Source organism: Anser brachyrhynchus (genome assembly GCF_964034855.1).
Source record: "Anser brachyrhynchus genome assembly, chromosome: 5".
Lineage (NCBI taxonomy): Eukaryota > Metazoa > Chordata > Aves > Anseriformes > Anatidae > Anser > Anser brachyrhynchus.
In genome coordinates this window covers 54049046-54071600 of record NC_137699.1, presented here as the reverse complement: position 1 = coordinate 54071600, position 22555 = coordinate 54049046, and the positions used below count along the sequence as shown (strand labels likewise).

The 22555-nt window shown below is 40.5% G+C and overlaps 2 protein-coding genes across 5 annotated transcripts in view; one reads left to right on the top strand and one right to left on the bottom strand.

The window, feature by feature from the left end:
- The window catches only part of BEGAIN (brain enriched guanylate kinase associated), a 161382-nt gene that overhangs the window by 46923 nt on the left and 91904 nt on the right, over positions 1-22555 (top strand). For all 4 annotated transcript variants that reach the window (XM_080593899.1, XM_080593898.1, XM_080593897.1 and 1 more), the window contains one exon: positions 436-464. In XM_080593899.1, the coding sequence (XP_080450025.1) occupies positions 451-464 (14 nt within the window). In that variant the 5' untranslated portion in view covers positions 436-450. The remainder of the gene's footprint in view (positions 1-435; positions 465-22555) is intronic.
- The window catches only part of LOC308195840 (uncharacterized protein), a 203981-nt gene that overhangs the window by 104689 nt on the left and 76737 nt on the right, over positions 1-22555 (bottom strand). The window contains exon 4 of the transcript XR_013951876.1: positions 91-2876. The gene's annotated coding sequence lies outside the window, so the exon portion shown is untranslated. Of the gene's footprint in view, positions 2877-22555 lie in introns of the transcript that reaches the window.

Below are 22555 nucleotides of genomic sequence, written 5' to 3'. Positions count from 1 at the left end.
ATTGAGCTCAAAATTCATGTGTGATGAAGTCACTTTAATTTCCCTGCCAGCCGAGCACTGCTGCCATGCCCACCACGCAGAGGGTAGCACAGCATTTCAACTTTTCCTGTGAAATCCAGGAGGCACAGTAACCTGTTACTTGCTGCTGCTTTCTTTTTTTTTTTTTTTTCCTTTCTCTCCCCATTTTCTGCCTCAGCGCTACAACTGAGTCATTCTGTTGCCCATGGCTCGTGGGTATACAGTGCTCCTGCAGCGTGCTGCATTATTCCTGAGTTAATCTCTCAATGTTATTTTCAGCTAATGCAGATGTGGGGTTTGCTTACCGTCGCTTTGTAGACACTTGTCGAAAACCATTTGGAAACCTTAACTATGCATAAATCTGCAGAGTGAATGTTTTCTTTCATTCACTTGCTCCTATTATTTGATTTCTTGTAGGCCTCTGCAGCAGAGATGGAGAAAATAAGGTAAGTGAGACAGTTTATTTACATCTCATTATAGACAAGAAATGTTCTACTGCACAATGGGCAATACAGGCTCTTTGAAAATATTTTGCTTAATATGATCAGTGTAAAATATGGGATTGCATGACGATGTAAGGGAAGCTGTGTTTTAGAGACAAAAGAAAAGGAATGTGGTTGTACTAGTAAATCTGTTTTTCAGACATGTCAATTCAGAAGGGGTGTTTTATACACAAATGTTTTATTGCCAGATGCAGAGGATATTTGATTATATAAATGTTGTAGTCACTTGTCCATTTACTGCAAGAGCCTGCCATTCCATTTAATGAGGAAAGTGGATCAATAATTCATGGGAAAAAAAAAAAAGCTGAAGAAAATATAGGCTTGACTTCAAAGCATCTAATTACTGTGGTTTGTTTCAGTATAATGCTGTAACATTGGTGTTCGATTTTTGTTTTATATTGTATACTGGCCAGATAAATCTTGTCTCCTCTGTGTTTAAAATGTTGTCATACTGTACCAGTTTCTCAGCACATCTCACTGTTTTAAGCAAAAGGAGATGGCTTTTATAAACACAAGTTTTCCATCTCACGTCCGAGTGCAAGTCTGCTTTGGGGGATATTGCTTTTGTGTATGTTGTTAAGAAAAAAGAGAAAAAAGAAAAAAGCATTCTAGCCCTTTAAAAATAATTTAAAAAATAAAATTGTGTTTATTAATTAAATCCCCATGTATTATCAAAGTGATAAGTAAAAGCTGAACTTTTAATTACCCTTTAAATATTTTATGGAGCTTTATTTGATAACCAAAACACTAGCCCTGCTGTTACTTGGTTTTATTGGACAAGTCCAAATTCCTTCCCTGAGCCTGGTGACTCAGTTTGGTTAGTGACAACTATTGTCCAAGCACAACTTTTTAGATTCCTTGAGTTTAGAATAGCTATCCTGAGTTTTCAGAAATGCACAAAAGTTCTAGAATTCTGGAAATAACAGGGGGAAAAGTGGCAATTATGAAAGAGCAGAGATGTTCAATGAATTCTGGGCTGGAAACAAAATCCTGTTTTTCTTTTGAGAACAAGGAGGTTAAGTCTCTTACAGTGGACTTGAAGATGCACATCAGAAAGTTTCTAATGTCATTTATTTATAACGTACTTCAGTTGTACATCTTTTGTACTCTTTTATGTGACTGAAGGAGTAAATAACTTATGAGCTAAAAGAAAAACCCTGTGCAACGTATTATTGTTTTGCATGTAAGTGCTATAACATTACAGCTGTGAGTTTTTCCTGAGTAAGGACTGAGAAAGCACCTCAGTACGTGGTCCTGTGTTTACTAAAAATTCTAAGCAAGATCTCCTATGGTGTATGCATACTCATGCCATGAATTATTCTGTTAGTAGATGCAAGCAAATACATATTTACATGTTCACTTGATAAGCATGTGTGCACAAACACAATACAATACTTATACTTTCCTCAGTATTCTTTGGCCTCTGCTTTTAATAGTCAGGCTCTTGCTACATTTGCAATAACGTGCTGCAGAGCCCAGGAGAATAAACTCTGAAACAAACAGAAGAAGAGGGAGTTTTCTATGACAAGAGTAAATAACCATAAAGCTCGATCTTCCTAGCACCCTAGTTTTGCAGCTGTCAGACATGCAGCAGCACCTCAGTACTTCCTGAGCACTTGTACAGATGGAAATCTCACATTGCCCCACTGGAGGAGGTGGGAGTTTAGCTATTAACTCTGACAAGAGAAGGGTCAGGCTGTGTCAGCTGCTTGTTAATGAAGTTTTCTTCTTACACTTCTCGTGTGTAAAAATTACTTCTGACGGAGGCTGGTCCCTGTCACCCAAGCTGGTGCCTGAGTGGAGCAGTGAGCTGGGCTGGGGGCGCTCCAGCAGGCCTCAGTGCAGAAACTGTGCTGCTCCATCCCGAGCCTTTCCGGGCTCCTGTCCATAATCATTGTTTTGGATGCAAACTGACACAGAAACTGAAATCAAATCTGGAGCTGTTATTTTAAATACCTGCTGAACTTCACAGACCTGACAGATTAGATCTTTCCTAAACCTATCCAAGTCTGACACCCGGGTTAAGACAGACTGCCTCATTTCTTACGCACAGTGGCTTCAGAGAGGCTATGAGGAGAGAGAACCTGAAGTCAGGGAAGAAAAAAAATAAATAAATGAGGGAAGAGGACAGCTCAGGAGGAAAGAGGTGTTTTTTATAATGAGTGGGATGTAGAAACCAGTGTAACACAGAGGAAAGCCACTGCTACATGGTCCTTGAAGGTGTTCTGCTAGGCCCAGCTTCTTCCTCACGCTTCCTGTAGCTAGCTGAGGATGTGTCACCTGCAGCAGCTGGGCACAAGCTGGGGTGCACAGAGGGTACACATTGCTCCTGCAAAGGAGGGAGGAGGAAGGGGTCTGGAATCAGAAAAAAAAATAAATAAAAAATAAAATCAAAGCCTTGTTGGACAAACAGGAGAAGCAGGGTGGATACCCACAGGACCACCTACTCATCCAGTGTGAAAACTCCCTGGGTTAGAGAAATTCAGGTTTACATTCCACAGTGCACTTCAAGATAAGGAAGCCTTTTACATGTGCAGAATAGGTGCAGAGAATCACACTTCTCAGAGGAGCTGCTACACAGTGGCAGCCCTTGGGTGCCCACAGGCCCAGACATGTTAAAAGTCAGTTCTAAGAGACTTCAGGGGAGTGAGCACCTTCTCCAGTGCATCTGGTACACCCCCAAGGACTGGAGTGGCCAGACCCCTGAGAGACAGAGAGGCAGACACAGGAGCCTGCAAAACTGATCCACGGATCAACCGTAGTTTAATGAACAGTGAACTCAGTGAGCCAGGGCATCACAACAATGCAGTGAACTAACACACCTCTCAGCATTATGTTCCTTCACTGGTTGGAATCTGGTTGGAAAGATGCAATTCATCTCATATAATGCAGCAATAATTCCCCTTGCAGATCAACGGGCTGCTGTGACCTCTGATGTCTCATCCTGTCCTTTTCAGCAGAGGCTTTCTGTGACAGCAGTACAGGTGGAAGGAGAAGTAGGAAGCAGACGTGGGAGGTTATCAGTGTTTAGCCTGATATGGGGATGACTTCTTCTAGAAGTGGAAACGTGCTATTTTGTGCTGAAACCTCGACTAGGAGGATATGTCGCTGCAATGAAGTCTTCACACTGAACAATTCTTAACACTACAATGTTTATAACATCTCAAGGTACCAATATATTAGGCAGGAAGTAAGGCTAACTACTAATCACAAACCCCTTGGAGATCTGCACTTATGTAGGTTGGCTGTGTATGGTTATACAGTCACTTTAAACATTAATTACTTCTGACTGCAACCTTTTAAATACAGTTTCATGGATTCGCCTCTTTATCATGTCTGTAAACAAGGACCGAAAATTTTAGTTCAAGCACATTTCAAATGTACCTATACTATCTTATTTTGACTCTTAGCCCTGTACTGTCTTTGGTGTGTATCTCCAAGAGGAGCACATGCCTTCCAAGTCTTGGGCCTTGCAGATCTGTTGTGGCTGGCACACAAAATTGAAAATCCTCAGGAAACTGCTCCTTCAAGTCTGATTTAATCCATAGCACGGCCAGACATGCAAAAGGAAGACACCTGCCAGTTCCACCACAACTTCAGCACAAACTCACACAGTATTTCTTTCACTGCTTCCATTTAATCTTACTTGAAATATAGATTATAACATTTAACATTTCAAGGGAAAGGTTGTGAAGTTTAACATAAGAGACTTCCAGACATTTTTGTACACAAATATTGACCAGATTCACAGTGTTTCTTACACTGAAGAGTATCTCACTCCACAGGAAATGCCAGTTAAGACAATAGATATTGTTCAATAAAAGCTTTTGCTTTTTTTTAAAAAAGATGCTCCTAAAATTTAAGTGACAAATCAGAAACTCTATAAATCAATATTCTTAAGTCAAAGCTTTCAAGACCCACAATATGTTGAACCATATATCTAAAGGTACATAAAATGAGACACATCATCACCACCATGAACTGCCAGACTTACATAATTAGTGCCTGCAAGGAGACTCCCCTTTTCCTAGATTGCAGTGTATCCGTGTTATTCCCCATCTAAGGATTACTTTACCAGTAGTGGCACTTCACTCATCATCTATGGATCTCTGATCAAAGTGATCCAAGCCTCACAAGGGACCTGTGAGGTAACATCTTTAGTTCATTATAGCCCTTGTTACAGAGCATATGAGAGTGATTTGTTTTGCACAAACAGCTGGTAGTAAATCAGCAGCTCGATCTATGTCTCTTGAATTTTCAATCTTGGACTTCTCTCAAGCATGCTTGAGTTCATCTGTGGTAAGGAAGGAAAATCACTCTTCAAGGAACATCAAAGGCACGTGCAACCCTGGGGAAAAGCTTATATGGTAGTTTAGTGGAAATGTGAATGCCTTCCTAAATGCCCACTAGATCATTCTGCCTTCCTTGTGCTTGGTATAAATATAACCTTCTTCATATGCTAATGAACACAGTGCAATTTCCTGTCATTCCCACCTTGCACTTCCTTCTCTCAACCTGTATCTACTTTAATTTTACCACAGTTATTTGAACACAAGGAGAGGATTTTCTTCCAGAAACTTACCCAACAATCACCCCTTTCTTTACACTAGGTCTTGCCTTTGCATCCACAGCTGATGTGCTGGGAGCCACTGAATGCACAGAGGCACAATGCCACAGGACAACAGTAAGGCTGTGCAAGCAGCAGCTCCAGCATCTGCTCAGCAATGTCTGCAGGCTCTAGCTGATGCTTAGGCTTGAAACCCCAGCTGAGGACACAAGCAAAGAGATGGCACAGGGAAAGCTCAGAAGAAACAGAGCATAGGGAAATGCTGGCATGAAAGGGCCATGAGTTTGTGGTCATTAGAGGTTATGGTAGAAAAGTCATCTAGCTAGGGTCCATTTTGGGTCCATTTTGAAAGAGGGAAGGAAAAACAAAAAAGACGAACAGAGCTGACTACTTATATTCCAACTGGTAAAGCTGGTTTCTATTTTTCTCTGCTCTGCAAGATGTTTCCATCTCCCAGGCAGTCCCAGCAGCAGTGACAGCCCTGCAGTGCTGTTTGCAGCATGTCTGGTTTGTTCACCCTGCCATCCAAGGTGTGACTGCAGCACAGCTAAACCACACATCTCTTTCCCCCAGAGATTACACTGAGCTTTAAGTTTGGTGGTTGACAACCACAGCAGTAGGAGCAATGGACACACAAGAATATATTCATAGCCCCCAGGGGAACTATAACCCTGGAGCTGGGATCGGTTGGGGTGCTGAGCCATGCTGATCTACCTATGCCAGTTGCTCTGGGAATTCTATTAATGCTATCAGGGGCACAGTATGTTCGCGTAGCTTATACTGAAGTCCATGCCACTTAATTTCCACTACTGGTGTTATCTACGCTAGTCAGTCAAACCAGTATGACTTCATCTGAGGCAATAGGGTTGCTGTTACGTTGTCCTACAGCCCTGTGCCCTAAACCTCTATCTACTGCTTGGAAAAACATTCTAAAAAGCAGGGATACCAGTATGGAAGGAATAATCTCCAGTCATGTGCTGCAACAAGTGTTGCGTTATAATATCTTTTAGCTCTAGGTAAGTATTGAGTGGAGTGGAAGTGTCCAGCAAACAAGAAACATGACAGGAACAGAGGGCAGAACAGATTCAAGCTGAATGAAACCTGGTATGGAAGTGGAACGTGGCCTGCAGGGACAAGTGGGAGCACAGCAAACATCTGAAGAGACTGAGGAAGTAGGTAGGAGGAGATGAGCCATGCCATCAAACTGGGAGCTGCAGTGAGTCATGGGGAAGAGGCTGGACCTAGGTGATACCAGACTTACAAATAATGCTCTGCCTACCCCTTTCTTGCAAGGCAAAGTGCATCACTGAGCAATACTATGAGCTGCTCAGGAGGGGGAAAAAAAAGGGGGGGTGGGGGAGTTTTGCACAATATTTATCAGAAAAAAAAGCCTTTTTCTTTTAGTGTTTGTGATTAGTTCAAAACTTTGTGACACAGGGATTAGAGCTTCCAGAACAGATTTTTTCAAAGATGTAATTTTTGCATCAAACAGATTTTTACAAAGATGCATCCTTGATCGTCAAGAAAATCAAAGGTGGGAAAATTAGATGCTCTCCACATCGTCTATATTGCTAATAGCAACTAGATTTCAGTTTATGTAAGCACTCTGACCAAAGCTATCAGGGAAGTGTGCTAAACAGTGAGAGCAGGGACTTACAAAGCTAACAGAGACAACAACTGCAGCAGTAACAAAACAATCTTACAAGCTGAAGAGTATAAAAGCTTCCAAGCTGCAAACCCCAGATGGTTCAAGGGCAGTGTAGTTTGTGAATCACACTTGAGTGTGCTCTGTGGTGAAATCAAGTACAATTTGAATGCTTGCTTCTGCTGCTACAGTGCTCAGACCGATGAAAAGAAGAAGATAACCTGTCTGCAACACTTTATTACAGGCTTTTGCAATTGCCAGCTCTGCTGCTGCTGGCATGGTTTGGACAATTAATTTACCAATCAGTTCTTGATTTACACACAAGTCTCTTTAAAATGCATTCAAATAAAAACTCTATTACCATATTTAATTCAATGTTCTTTAAAAACCAGAAGCATCTGAAGTATATCAAAATATTCAGCTTTTTGTATAAAAAAAAAATCCAGGAGACTGAATTGTCTTAATGTTTTAGCGATGACCTAGAGTCAGCTTAGCATGAAGTACAATGTGCTTAAACATAGGCAGCAGTCAGTGAGCAATAATCATACTTTTAGGAATTCATGAATAAGAGGGTTATATAATTTACAGAGCTCCCAAGTAGGGCAGGGGGGATCATAAGTGCCTGTAGGTCCTTGTGAGATTTCTCTCATGTGTGCGACCATCCTACTACTTGTGTGAATTGCACAACTCTGTTATTCAACTCTTCCAGGAGTTGAACAAGATCATTTTGATTTCACCTCCCTTTAAAAGAAGGAGGAGGCAGAGAAGGAGGATGGTGTCTTAGAAGAAAAGAGGAGCTTCAAACTTTTTTTCTGAAAGCCACTGAGCTCTGCAGGGAGCCCTTGCTAGGCTGACTTGACAGCTCCAAAGTGCTGCCCTCTTAGGCAAGACCAAGTTTCCTATCTATGTCAGGGCAAGGGGCATTACTTTTGACATTTCCATACAAATCAAGTCAAACAGATGAGCTCATTTTATGTTTGTTAGCTTTAACTGCTATTTAGACAAGAGCATTAGTTTAAGGAGCTGCTCTAATTTTAAGGCTTTCCAAGAGCTATACTGGAATTTCGAGCAATGAATGGCAACTTAATCTTTTCACCAGCCATCCCCCAAGAGCTCATTCTTACCACAGGCAATTTGAAAAGATAAGCAATCAGTACTCCCCTTTTCTGTGCGCTTCTCTTTAATAAGTGCTAAATCTTTGTGCTGCCATTTAACTAAGGGATTCCAGTTTAACCAAGATACTGCACAAATTAACATGGTTTTTAATGGTCCACCTGTACGGAGTAGTCTACAAATAGAAAAAGAAATTGTCTGTATATCTTTATAATTGGTCTTAACTACCAAGAAGTCCTACAGATGTAGGTGCTTGATATGACATTTAAATAGCACTAAATGCATGATGAATGAATTTGCACATACACATATTTTTAACTGAATTTGTATTTGCTGGGTCACCTGTCCTTTGAGATATTATTTCCTCTTGGTATGAATCCTATTTCTGTCTTGTAATAAGGAAGCAGTATTACCACAGAGTTAATCAGAAACAGTCCTGACTGACTGTACCAAATACATTCCAAGATTTAATACTGATCCATGAGTGTTGAAATATAAATGTTTTGCAGCCCTGCCCACTATTCTTAGCAACTCAACAGGAAACTAGTAATAAAATATGCTCATGGACAGAGGCACATTCTTCGTGATGGGGAAAGTGCTGTTTTCTGTAGAGAAACACAGATTTTAGACTGCATACATACAATCTGTAGCACCAGAACAGTTATATTTAAATTCAAAATAAATTGTATGCTTAGTTTTGACTTTCAGATTGTGAATAACAACAATGCTTTTATTTGCATTTTGATTCCAATTGGTGTGAGACCAACAATTAAAGAGTGAACGATCAAGTGAGAGTCAAATACTCTGAAAGCTGAATACTCTGTACAGTAGAAGAGAAACTCAGAAAACTAGCCCAAAGCAATACAAGTAGAGTGGAGAAAACTAGAACAGCAATGATATGTAAGTAAGCTACCTGGAGAGCAATAGCATTTCACTGTGGCTCAACACAGGAAAATGTGATCATCCCAAGCAAGTGAAAAAAAAAAAAATCAGGTCCTGTTTTATTTCTTCACAATACACAGCCAGTTTGCAGCTTGTCTTAATATCAACTGTTTGCTATTAAGCTTTCACTGTTGGACAAACCAACAGCAGGAAAGATATAGCCCTTTTAGGAAATGCACAGTCCTCCCCAGTCCCATCTGAAGGAACTGCCTAAGTCAAGAGTCTTGGCTTTTCCATCAGTAAATTAATTAGCCCTTTGTATAACTCTGGCAACAGAGCATATGGACAAGAAAGGGACAAAATGAGTCATAGATAGAGGACTGACATGAGTTTCTTTGGTCCAAATTTAGGTGACCTATACGGCTTGGTAAAAAAGTAATCTCTTCACCCCCCACATCCCGCCCACCCTCACCCCCAACTTACAAGAGAAAACCATCAGCTAAAATACTGAGAAGTTGGTTTTTTTTGTTTGTTTGTTTTGTTTTGTGTTTTTTTTTTTTTTCCTGAGAAATTAAAACTATATGAAATTATAACACTAAGCAGGTATTCTAACAGATGTCACTTTAGGGGAGCAAAGATGTCTTCACAAATCATAGAATATCCAAGCTGGAAGGGACCCACAAGGATCATTGAGTCCAACTCCTGTGCCCCAAATGCACCACTCAAAATAAATAAATAAATAAAATTAAAAATAAAAATAATCAGATCATGTGCCTGAAAGCATTGTCCAAACGCTTCTTGAACTCTGGCAGGCTCGGTGCTGTGACCACTTGACCACTGCCCTGGAGAGCCTATTCCAGTGCCCAACCACCCTCTCAGTGAAAAAGTCTTTTCCTAATATCCAGCCTGAAGCTTCATGGCTTGTCTACTGCATATGATGCAAGTAGTTCCAGATAACAGGTAACTTCTGTCAACAGGAACCTTTTTTTCCACCTTGACAAAGCTGCTGATGCAGATTTTACAGTACCTGTAGACTTTAACTTGCTTTCCTTTAGCTGTGTTATGCTTTCTAATTTGACAAAGCCTCAGTAGATTCAGTACTAGAACTGATGGGTTTCACATGCTGTGAGCTTCTGGATGTTTTTCTTTACAAACCAGGACCTAAATGTAAAAGTAAAAACCTCTCAGAGAAATGTCCCATTAATTCCAGCACACGGTACACTTGGAGCTATTTGAGAGAAATAATGCTAACCCGTCTGTTTTTGCTTGATATACTTTGCTTTGAAGAACATTTATTCTATTCTAAAAGCATTTTCTTACTGAGTGAAAACCCTCCCATGGTCCACTGTGTAAAACCAACTTTTATTATAACCTAGGAACATGTAGCAAACAAATAATGGCTGCATGTTACTTGGATTCAAGGAACGTGGAAGGTTTCAGTTATAGTTTTGATAGTAAAATTCTGAGAAATGCCTTACAGGTGCAGACCGGGCTGCTGTCCTGTGACTTTGCAGTTGCTTTGCATTCTCATCTCCATACCCTGAAGAGCTCGCCAATTTCTATTGCACAGTAAAAACGTTTACCAGGATTTTCATCTTAAGGTTCTTATAGCACTTAACTACTAATTATCGTTGCACACAGAGCAGAAAGTTCTGATTAAATTGCCAGCCTGGATTTGTAGACCATCCCATCTCCTTATTCATCATCTCTATAGACAAAACATGGGAAAAGAGTCTTAAGATACAAACAGGTATAAATGCTGAATTCTAAGCAACTGAATGAATCCATTACTGCACCCTTGGAGGACTCCAGATTTTCCCAGAACTACAACTCTTTTTTGAGTGTTATCTACCTCATTATGCATAGATTAGTTACATTATGTTATTGGTTTGCACAGACCACACAGAAGCTGAAAACAGCTAACTACAGTTTTGCAGAGATCTTAATGAAAGAGACTTGGGAAAGGAACATATTCTTTCATCTAAAAGGCAGTGTTATTTATACATTTTTCACATTCACGTGAAGAACAAAGCACTCACATGATACTCCTGTCATTCATCTCCAGAATGCTGCCTGCTACAAGTCTGCATTAATTGGAACCATTGCTGGCATACACCTGCAGCATGGATTCATGGCACAGAACTATTAAACCGTTTAAGATTTTCTAAATCCATCTAGAATTTGTTTCCTTACCTTTTTACTATGAGCCAATTTACTGGAGACTAGCTAACTTTCACAATGTCAGGAAACATTAAGAGCAGAACCAGTAAAATCAACAAAGGTCTTATCCCTTTACCAATGGCAGCTCTTTCACTGAAAGTTATTAGTTGCATTTTCTATTCTTGCCCTGGCTATTTTTTCAGCATTTGAAATTAGGGCATTGGCTCGCAGAGTCATGCCCCGCTTGCTGAAATTAAGGATAATTATGCAATGGAAAGAGGAAATACAACAGACCAGAGATTGTATATTTGCCTGAAATCCATGTGGTAGAGGCGCCCCCATTACTGATTGGAAGACATGGAGCGAGGTCCAAAGCATCGATGGATCTGACATTCTTGCTCTATGGACACGGGAAACAGCCACAGCTATTAAGATTCTCTCTGGAATACTGTCAATGTTCCGAGCATTTTGTTTATTTTATTTTTTTTATATTTTTGAGCACTGCATAAGTCATAAAACTTCCAGTTCCCTGGGGAACACTTATCACCCTTTCTAGAGTAATGAAGAGTTTCAGCTAGAAGCTGGCAATCTTTCATGGGCAGTGTGCCAGACTGTATTTTTTGTTCCTAATTTAGACCTTAAACTTGTTGGTAGACAACATTGAGAAGCTAGGAACCACTGCCTTGCACAGATGCTTCTCTCAAGATGCTGTGGATCCCAAATCCCAGCCAGCTGACCCCAGACTTGCAGAAATCCTCTGATGCCTGCAAACCTCTGGGAGCCCCTTAGAAGGAAAGTTTTATAAATGCACAGACTACTGCTTTTTTTTCCTTCCCCCCTGACTCACTCTTTCTGCATCATTTGACATTTTAACATATTGCCATATTAACCACCAAAAGTCTGATCTGTGAGCATGACTTCAAACTTGTATTTACAAGAGTAAAGATGCAGTGGCATATGGACCACCAGCTGGTGAGAAGTAGGAATGGTACTTTGTGGAGTTTGAGTCACTAAGTGAATTAAAGAAAAAAGTCCATCGTTTGTACAGTCAAAAAGTTGCAGAGAAAATCTTGGCTTCCTAAAACTGAAGCTGCTTGAAAGGACAACTGCAACAAGAACAGTACCCAGAAAGCACAAAATCTGGAGGTATTGAACTAGAAGCTACACTCTTTATTATAAGAGGTATATGCAAACAAGCTGTTTCCTGGTAACACTGTGAGGAATAGTATCACAAAGGGAGTGGTGGGAGACAGAAAAAAAAGAGACAACAGTCTGTTCCCTTTAAATAGGACTAAAAATCACTTTGAGAGTGAGGGTGACACTGGAGGAAGTTTCTTTTTATTGAGGTCATAACCACCTACACAAGTTCAAAAGTTTCCAGCTTTCTTCACACACACATTTCTCCCTGGCCTTAAGCGGTTCCCTCAGGCATTTGCCACCCCTCCACCTTCCGCAGGGGTTCTCCTGGTCCTCCATCAGCAGCTCCACATCTTCTCCTCCCCAAATGGTGGCTTAGGTCTGCAGACTGCTAGCTACACATGTTTCTCACCCCAGCAACTCTCAGGAGACTAATTCAGTATTTAAGCTACCTCCCTTAATAGTGAGTCCCCCCAGAAAAGAGTTCATTCTTCCTCATGCTGATTTCTACCCTTGATCTGTTGTTTCTCACCATTATTAATCTAGGAATGGTTGAAAACTTCCTGCCTACATTCATGCAGTTGTAAGAAAGATTCATTTTCATCAAACTTAAAAGACTATTCTCCTCAATCCCAGTCTATTTCACCAATCTTCTCACTTTGCCTGTTTCCCTAGAAGTGCTGATGAGGTGAAACTCAGAATCTAAAGGACAGTTGTGAGGCTCCAGCCTGTAGTGCTGTTGGCCCCTCACCTGCACTGTTCCCATCCCTGTTTCTTCAGGAGCAGCTCCTGAGGATGTCTGAGATAGATGCAAGAAGAGGGAGTCTCCTGTGGCTACATCTGTGCAGCTGCTAAACAGAAACTGTCTTTCAGTAACTGAGACCTTTTTAGAGAAAGTAGTAAACAGAAAGAAAAAAAAAACTTGGCAAGAGAAAAGATTCTTAGATAAACATTTTCTGTAATGGGGGACAGAAATATAGAAGGAAAGGCCTGTTCCTTCAAAAAAATAGAATATTGTCTGGGGACTATTAAATAACAATATAACTAATTACCAAGATAATTATCTTCATGATGGAGCACCAAACAGCTGAAACACAGAAGCTGCTGAGAGCACTTACTATAGTAAATTACTGAAATGCTTCTCATGGTTTATTCTGCTGAATTAGAGCACTAAAAGAAGTGTGCTACATTATTTCTCTATTGACTTTTCCACATGTGATTATTTATTATTAGATTCATAAGTACAAATCAGGCAGGAAGGTCAAGTTACTAATGATTCTGGAGCCTTGTCAGCTGTACAGCGTTATCTGCACCGTATAGGCGGCTATGTGGTTCACCTGCATAATGAGTGATGCAGGTAAAGTACTTTAATATCCATAAAAAAAAAAAAAAAAAAAAAAACACAAAAAGAAAATCCACAAACAAAACCAACTGGATCAGCATGCAAACCATTAAATATGTAAATGTAGGAAGAGAACACTAAAGGCAACACGTTCAACATTGCACTGGAGTTCTTTGAAACAAATAAATATTAAGCATGCCTTCCTTGCCCACTCTTCACTGAATAAAGAATAGAAGCATAGCAGAGAGAATCATTACTGTCCGCCCCTGCACTGTGTATGTGTTTGGCCAACAGAGGTATGCTTTCACTTCTAGATGTCAACTAGGTCTTAGAAACCCTCTGTGGCTCCTGCAAGCATTATTCCTTTCTTAAAGACAAGACTGAGAATGGTTAAGTGACTTCTGCAAAATCTTTGAGGGGCTCCTGTCAAAGCCAGGAGACTGCATGCAAGTTATGCGCCTTAAGACAGAGAGGAGAGAACACAACTCTCCCCCCAGGAACCAAGTAGCTGTTTCTGAAATGAGTAGTTGCATTCAGCCAAGAAGCTGGGCCAAGTTCCAAAGCAGAACATCCATCAGCCAAATCAAAACTCTCATGGCACTGCTTGCTTCTTCACTGCCTGGCAAAGGATTGCAAAACTTATTTGTGATAGTGTCTTTTCTCCCTATCACTACTTCCTCTCAGCAGCATGGTAACATAAACCCATTATGAGGAAAGATACAGATATGCAGACTTGTCCTTAATGTGTCCCTGAGTATAAGTAAATCCCCCCAAAAATCAGTGCTACTTACTGCACGGATATAGGCTCTTAATATCACTTTGGGATATTGGATAAGCATCACTGCCTATGTTCTTCCTAGCAAAGTACAACGAACAGTAGTACCTTTAAAGAGCTAAACCTACCACCAGTGTGAGCAGACTCAACTGCATTCAGATCAAAATAGTTACTGCAGTTTCTATAGGAATAAAATTAATTTATGTTTTATTTGGATGATTTCCTGTGAATTAAAAAAAAAGAAAAAAAAAAGTCAACCAACAAGGAATACAAAAGTGTGAGGTGAAAGCAATTAACACAACTCCAGTTTTGATACTGATGTTTCCCTCCCATCCTCTCTCTAACATCTATCACAGCTTCAGAGAGAGAAACCCAACCACAGAAGTACCATTTCTATGCCCTTTTCAGCTTATGGTAATTGCTGTTTTGTAGCGTCACTGTACTGGGGCCTTTACCCTAAACTTCTCCCCATTTTGTGCAGGCAGCAACAGGAGAATTTTCTTTTGATTTATTCTTCTAATAGCTTCAACGATGTCAGAATATTAGAGCTACCCATTATCTAAAAGCTTTGCAAATTCACATTAAATGAAAGTGTAACTTTTCAGTCATTAATGCACTGAAAGCAGTTGTGGTTAAAGGAGGAGATGGATTGCTCAGAATCTTATCCATTACATTTAAAAGCAAATTATCAGTGACAGAATCTAGGTGAAATGGGCAGCCAAAGAAATCAAAAGACAGATTGAGATATCAATCAAAGACTTTCAGATCCTTTTCTTCTGGTACCGACCACTAGAGGAGACACTTAAAGGGGGGTAACAAAGTAAAAAGAAGCTCGCTATGAGGGAAAACCTGGGGCTCTTTTCTTGCCTGGTAGCTGACAATGACGCATGCTACGCCCAGACAGCAGCAGCAACAGTGCAGCAGTGGATGTTGGCAGCCATAGGGTTCAACACACTGACTCCTTTCTGATAAGAAAGGAAAAGATTAAAGAAACCAAGAGGGAGGGCTGTTTAGTAAAAGGGAACTTTGTACACAGGCTGGAAACAACTTTACAGGAAAAACCCTGGAAATGTGCAAGTTTAAGAAACTGACTTTGCCTCTCAAAACTACCAAAATGCAAATAGATACTGCAGACATAAGGAATTCAAGATCAGAATGACTGTACGGACCTAACCTTTAACATTTTCAGGCCTCAGTCCTTATCTGGAAAAAAAAAAGAAAAAAAAAAAAGATGACAGATCACTTTGCCAGCTTAAAGGACAACTTGAATTAAGCACACCAAAAGCTATGAGGCACCTCCGTACAGTGGCTATCTAATTCAAAGAGAGCAGGTACAGGTAGGACCTGGGAGCTTATTGATCAGTACTATACCAGATGAAGACTCAAATGTACAGAACGATCATCGCATAATATTTGCTATTTGATGCTCCATCATTAAAAGCTGGTGGGCTACTTCAGTGTTGTATGCATGTAGTATTGTATGTATGTAAAGTATAGTATTACAGTATTTTTTGTGTAGATCTTCAAATTTGAAGTTATTCATTTGCTCTGATTTAGAGAGAAATCATGTATTTTACTTTGACTTTTTTTTTAATCTCTATCTTTTGCCCCCATTCTCAGGAATACTGTTGAACTTTAAGTTCTACATTATATATTGCATTCTTGATATGGATCTCCCATATTTAGGTGCTGTAATTGTTCAAAAGACTCTCCAGCTGGGTAGCAAGACTATTTGAGTGATAATACAGTGATTGTAAAGAATGGTACATCAGTTCCCATTTTAGAACATAAATCTTGGCAAGTTTGAATGGAGTATATTCAGATGGGAACAAATGGACATTTTAAGCATGTAATTTAAAACAAAACATTCAGCACTTACATGAATAAGCTCAGCAACTGCAGTTCCCCTAGCCCAGCATCTAAGAGCCTGTAGGTAACAGTTCCAAGCTTGCAGCCATTGGGCAACCCGTGAGAGAACCTGGTCTGGGGTTCAGCAATGGGAATCCTGCACTCCAGGTCCTCCTTCTGCAGTTTCATCTTTCTAAGATATTCACATTCCTCACTCACCTCCCCTAGCTTCTTGTGGTTTCTGAGAGGAAAATTGTCCCAGTGTTACACCTATTCAGCATCAGGCTTGGGTGCACTGTAAATGCATGCATATGCTTATACACACAGCCATTTTGAGCTGCCACTGGCATCTTTCTAAAATGTACTTTTAAGAGTTTTCCTAAAAATAATGCCAAGCGAGAGCTGCTTGTACTTTGCAGTGCTAGAAGTAAGCCTTATCTTTCCACACACAAAAAAGAAAAAAAAAAAAAAAAGAACGAAAATACCACACCACAAAAAAAGGAGGGTTTAAGAAAGCAATTTGTGCATCAGGCTGATTTTCCTCACAAGTGAGCACCTTGTCTGCTTATGGTGTTTTGCTTGAGCAGAGAAAGTGTTGTGCATCCAATTAAAAAGATATCAAAGGAAGGGAGAGTGGAATGAGAATGAGTATATGCTGCAGCTGGACTGAGAGAAATTGGCTGAAAAGCACACAACTGGGAGGAATACTGTTGTCTTGACTGTTCCTGCAGCCATACCAGTGCTGATACTCTAAAAGCGTAAGAACAAGACAACGTTTTACTGCACGGTATGGACGTGCCTTCTCCTTATCCAGAGTACTTATTTTGAGTGCAGTGAAGAAATTTCACATTACTTCAAATTACTAAAGAATAGGGATGGTCAATCTTCCACAATGCATCAACCAAACTCTCTTCAAGGCACTGAAAAGACAAACCTACAGGGATTATTTTCAGCCCTTTCCAGTAGTGCTCCCATCAATTTGCACTGCCAGACCACAGCATCTGTACCTCTGTCATGCAATGGGACCACATGCACTGGGTCCACTGGATCCAATGGTAGAAAAGCTACCATCCTCCCCTCAACCGGCAAAAGGAGCTGCAAGCCTGGCAGAACTGTTCAGGCTGTGAAAGAAGAAAGAAAGAAGTAAGCTAAAGGCCGGACAAGTTGTTCTGTAAGGCTGGGTCTGCTCAATGAGTCATAGGGTGGGGAATGCCTCACTCTCAAGGGTAAGCAAGAATTGGAGTCAGACAAAACTTTCCTCTAAAAACTGCAAAGTCCTGAAAATCTGACATTCTGTAGCACAATCTGTGCTTTGCTGTCATCCTCTTCTCCCTTCACCTGTTAGGAACAGCAGTAGGGAAAATTGATACTGGAAAACTTTGTGGGACTGCTGGTTTTGGTTACTTTACTTTTTTTTTTTTTTTTTGCCCCCAAACAGAATATTTTTCTTGGTATGCATTTTGGTCAGGTTTAGTTCTGCTGCCTTTACCAACAGTCTGAAACTAGATCACAGGAGAGAAGAAGGGTGATGTAGACTGCCTAGAGAGGTTTTGAAATCTCCATTCTCAAAGATGCTTAAAATTTGAGTTGATGAGGCCCTAACCATCCTGATCTGACTGAATCTGCATTGAGTAAGAAGATGGCCTTCATGACCTCCAGCCTAATTTGTTCTGTGATTCTCATAGTCCAGGTCCTTTATATGCTGGTATTCCTTTTGGCAGTGCTGGAGTTTGAAGGGCAATATCTGTATGAACTCTGGATGTGTCTCATTTCAGTAGATTTTTTTTCCTCTTCTTTTTTTTTTTTTATGGTTCAATTTCAGGACATAAGTATTTACTTCCTTCTCTCCCCACCCTCCACCCCACATCCCCACACACTCCCCAGACAGATGCCATCCAACAGAGTAATTTCTGTTAAACATCAATCTCAATCAGTTAGTTGCAAAAACACATAATTATATTTCATTTAAAGAAAAGTGCTTGCCAAAAAAAGACAAAGTGCTTCTATTCAGAAATGACTGTGGCAAGTTCTCTATTTCCCTTGGTGTTTGGGCGTATGTTTGCAGGACTCCGAGCACTTCAGTTACCATGATGTTGAGTGAGGAATGCAATAGAAGACATTTGTGGGAAGGGCAAGCTGCATTTGGTCAGTTTGCTCCCTCCTCAGTTGTTGTTCAGAGCAAGAAGAAATAGGAAGGACTGATGAATATTTTGGGGAGCATCCTCACACAGCAGTAGGGCTCAGCAAAGGAAGAACTTGGCTGATGCTGAGAGGTCTCAGGAAATTTTCCAGGGCTGTAGGAAACTAAGGGGAGGGGGGCAAATGCATGTACATTAACTTGTTCTATCTTGTTTAGAGTCCATCTTATACTAACTAAAGGGTGATAAGTTTAGAAATATTTAGAAATTCTTTATGAATCTTTTCTTGATTGTACCTGTCCCTAGAGGAAAATTGTCAAGAAAGTACCCCAACAACTGCACTTCTGGGAAAGAAGGTGCTTAAGATGGATTATGGGGTCAGCATTTGTCCAAAATAACAGAGTATGTTGTCTGACCAAATCCAAGGGCTACTTTCTCAGGAGTTCCCATCTGGATACTCAATATGAGTGGCTTCAGGCAAAATAGCAAGGAACAGAGTGGAGATGTCTGGGACAGGAACAAGCTTGGAGCCTCAGAGAGGTGGCTGCTCCAGCCCTGCAGTTTGTGGGCACCACGTCACCTCAGACCCTCTTTGCCAACCAAGGATGGGAAATGGTCACAGCAAATGAAATGGCCAAGAGTCTTCTGAAAGTCACAAGTTCCCCTTGCTCTTGCCCACCATTGTGCCTCACCAGCATCTCCTTGTCCCATCACACACACCGCCATCTCTCCCAGCCCATTCTCAGCAAGCTCCCCATTCCCTAAGCACACACTTCTTCAGGATGTACTTACACAGGAGAGGAAGAAAATCAGTTTGAGACAGTGCCTATGGGGAAGTGTTTTTCCAGCTGTCAGAAAAGTGCTGCTGCTGGGCACATTTTGTCACTGCTCCCAAAGAGCCAAGCAAGTGAGGTCTCACATTTACCATAAACACATGTAAGCCCCTTCTCACTCACTAAACAGAACAGACTTGTAGAAGTTGCTTGTGTAAAACAAATCAGGGTGTACATCTCAGCCCATTACATGCCATTAAATACTCGCTGAAATGGCAGCTTGTACTGAATTGCACGGAATGATTTTTATTGAACATAATTACTCAACAGGAAGCAGAGAGCATAATTAATCTTAGTGTGAAACTCCATTTTAACTTGGTTGATCTAGTACTTTAGATTGTGGTTACTCTTAGATTAATTTTTGCTCTTTCATGTATGAAAGTGGATAGTCTATTTTTTCCAATTAGTTAAATAAACATCAAACACTTCTAAACACCAAATTTGAAAATGTCTAAATGTTGCAGTAATAGGTATGCTGCAAGTACCTACATTAACTACAGCTCAAAGCTAGGGAGAAAATTAATTGAGGTCTGGCATGACATGCAGTTGTATAAAATTGTTTTTTGCTTGGAACTGAGCAGTGGCATTCCTCATACTTATGCAGACAGCTTTGCCAGTCACCTTGGATAGCACTGCTAAGGCACTGCCATTACTGCTAATAGAGAAAAGACAGTCATGTTTTACAACAGTGATGCAAAAGGTATGGCTTCAGGTATAGTTTTTAAGTACTTGATGTTGCAAAATAAAATAAAATAATATATATATATATTAAAAAAAATAAAATAAAATAAAAAAACACCAAGTTTTATACACCTACCTGGAACAGATTATTACTAATAGTACATGATGTTTCTTTGAAGTCAAAAATCTCTCAGGGTGCTTTGCTTTTATTCCATTGTCCCCATGTGCAAGCAAGAACCATGCCAACTCAGGGCTATGAAACATCCTCCACAAAATGTAAAATAATTAAACATTTCAACCTGGATGCACTGCCCAGTCAGTAGGTCTTCCAGTATCATGTAAGCATTATTTCCATCACTGTGCCTGCTTCCCCTCTTCTCACTCTAAGTGTTTCAAATGCATTTCTGCTTATATAAGCACCTCTTTGGAAAGTCAGAGGCTTCAATCTTGTCCTAAAAAGATCTTACAGTAACATATACTGATTTAGTGTTATGACGAAATCTTAAAAATCCCTGCTAAAGTGTATTCATAATACCAGTCAGCACACCTCCTCCAGTGCAGCCTGAAATAAGTCTTTAGTTTGAATTTTGTTACTGAAGATTCCTGTTCACTCTGACCTGATGAAAAACAAAAACTCTATTTCCCCAGCGTACAAAGTTAAACAAAGTTTTCAGTCTGAACACCTCCACACTGGATTCATCTGAAAAGAGGAAAGGTTACTTGGCTGTAGCAGCATAAAAACAACTGGCAGAGCACTAAGCATGCTGTTCAAAACAAGTAATGATGAAGTTCAGAGAGCAGCCTGAAAATAACTGGCACTGATGGGAAGGAAAGTGGTGTCACCGAGTCCTGTAGTCAATGGGACCACTCAGAGCAAACAACCAGAGCCATCAAATGCCAGAACTTTGAGCCTGCCCTGGAGGACTTCATCTGACCAGTGAAACCAAAGAAGGTCATGACACCAAAAATTTATTTGACATTATTTGTGCAGCTCATGAGAATACATCACAAGATCAAAGCCTTTCCTTAGGACTGGAAGGGATTAAATCACACAGAAAGTACCTGCAAGGCAGGAAAGGAAGGAAAAAAAAAAAAAAAAAAAGAGAGACTGCCTTTATCATTTCCTCAGATGAAATATGTTACTTGAACAAGAAACAGTTGCATCCTGTGCCACAAATGAAACGTTAAAACACAAGTCTTCCAAAGATTTGATGTTTACCACACGTGTTTCTGTTATAGCACAGGCTTCTTCCTTGGAAAGTGCCTTAGCATAAACCAAGGGACTATTTCTTCTCTTCGGGGGGGGGGGGGGGGGGGGGGGGGGGCGGGATCATGCAGCCTTGTAGCCTTGTTATGCAGGGAATATATATTATGCAGTTTCTATATACGGGGAATGATTTCTGACTTTATTTCACTGCCACCTCCCCTGCCCTGCCTGCAGAGCATGGCAAAAGCACAGACCCACCTGGGGAGAGAGGCACATAGCAGTACATAAGGGTCCGCAGGCAGGGAACTCTCACCTCCCACCTGGCTCTGCTGCTCATTTTCTAGCCCAGGTCTCTTTTGGCTCAGTTCTCTCCTATTTACCAGGAGAGATGATGCATTTAAAAACCTCATTGCTTTGTTACTGTGGTGATAAAGGGGCTATGAAGTTGGAAGCAGTAAACAAACATTACGCTCTTTCATTTGGAGATCATTGGAAGCAGCGTGCTGGCAAAAGAAATCAGCAAGCCCTCATTAAAAACTACCAGAATAACTATTTCATTTCTATTGAAATTGTGAAATTGTATTAGTGCAAACAACAGACATCCAGAGTTCAAACAGAAGAGGCCAGTCTTCAAGATAATAACAGAGCAAAAGCATTACTGCACTCAACTCCTGGTCAGCCTCTTCCCCACAAATGTCCCAACATGCTTGGTCAACTCTAACCTCACCCCTAGTAGCTGTTAGGGTGCTCTATTTCTCTCAGTTGGAGTTCTGCAATTCCTGGAGTCAGATCTCACAAATCAGCAGATACAACTGATTTAAACCAGCACTAGTAGGAGGACCAAGGAGAACATAAAGTCAAATTCCAAATCCTCCAAAGACCTCCACTGTCTAGAGATTCCTTCCTTGTTAAATATTTTATTCCCACGTACCTTTTCTGGCTGCCTTCTCTCTCCCTGACTGGTCTTGTCATTTGTAAGTAGGTAAAAAGTATGGATGAGCAGAGAAGATAAATGCTTTAAGCTATGGTGCAGCACAGGCATGAAAACAAGTGAGCATGAACTGAGCAGGCATACATTTAGTCTTACAGCTGAAAGACTATTTGTAACCATGGAAGTGGGACTAAAGACCAAGGCTAAATTCATTTTAAGAAAAATCCTGATCAGTTGATGGATTATGTACATCATAGCAGGGAATGCATCCTTGTGGCCCAGAGTGCTTATTTCAGCCATGTATTACCATAAAATTTGTGAAACTTCGTTTACTGTTTCTTTGTGCTTTGTTTCTCTGTTTTCTGTTGAGATTTCATCTGTTTAGATTTTAAGGCTAGGTCAGAAGCTGAAGGAAGAGAAAAAAGTCTATATAAGATGCAGTGGCCAAACACCACTGGAGGGCAGAGAATCCAGCATAGAGGAAGATAAACTGTATAGTTCAAATTCTATTCACATTACACATTAAAAGGCAGATCTCATAGTCCTTCAAGCATGATCTTTCTTTACCACTGAGTGGTAGGAAGGAAGAAAATTAGGGCAATAAGCCGTTTACCTTTATGACTGGCAGCAGAACCCATGTAATTCACTACTGAGTATCCTTTGTACTTTTATTGCTGTGTCTGATCCACACAAAACAATGGGTCAGAAGGCTCTCACAATTTAGCAATCTAAAATTTGCCTTCTTTGCATTAGTTCTGGAAGGCTGTGTTTCAAA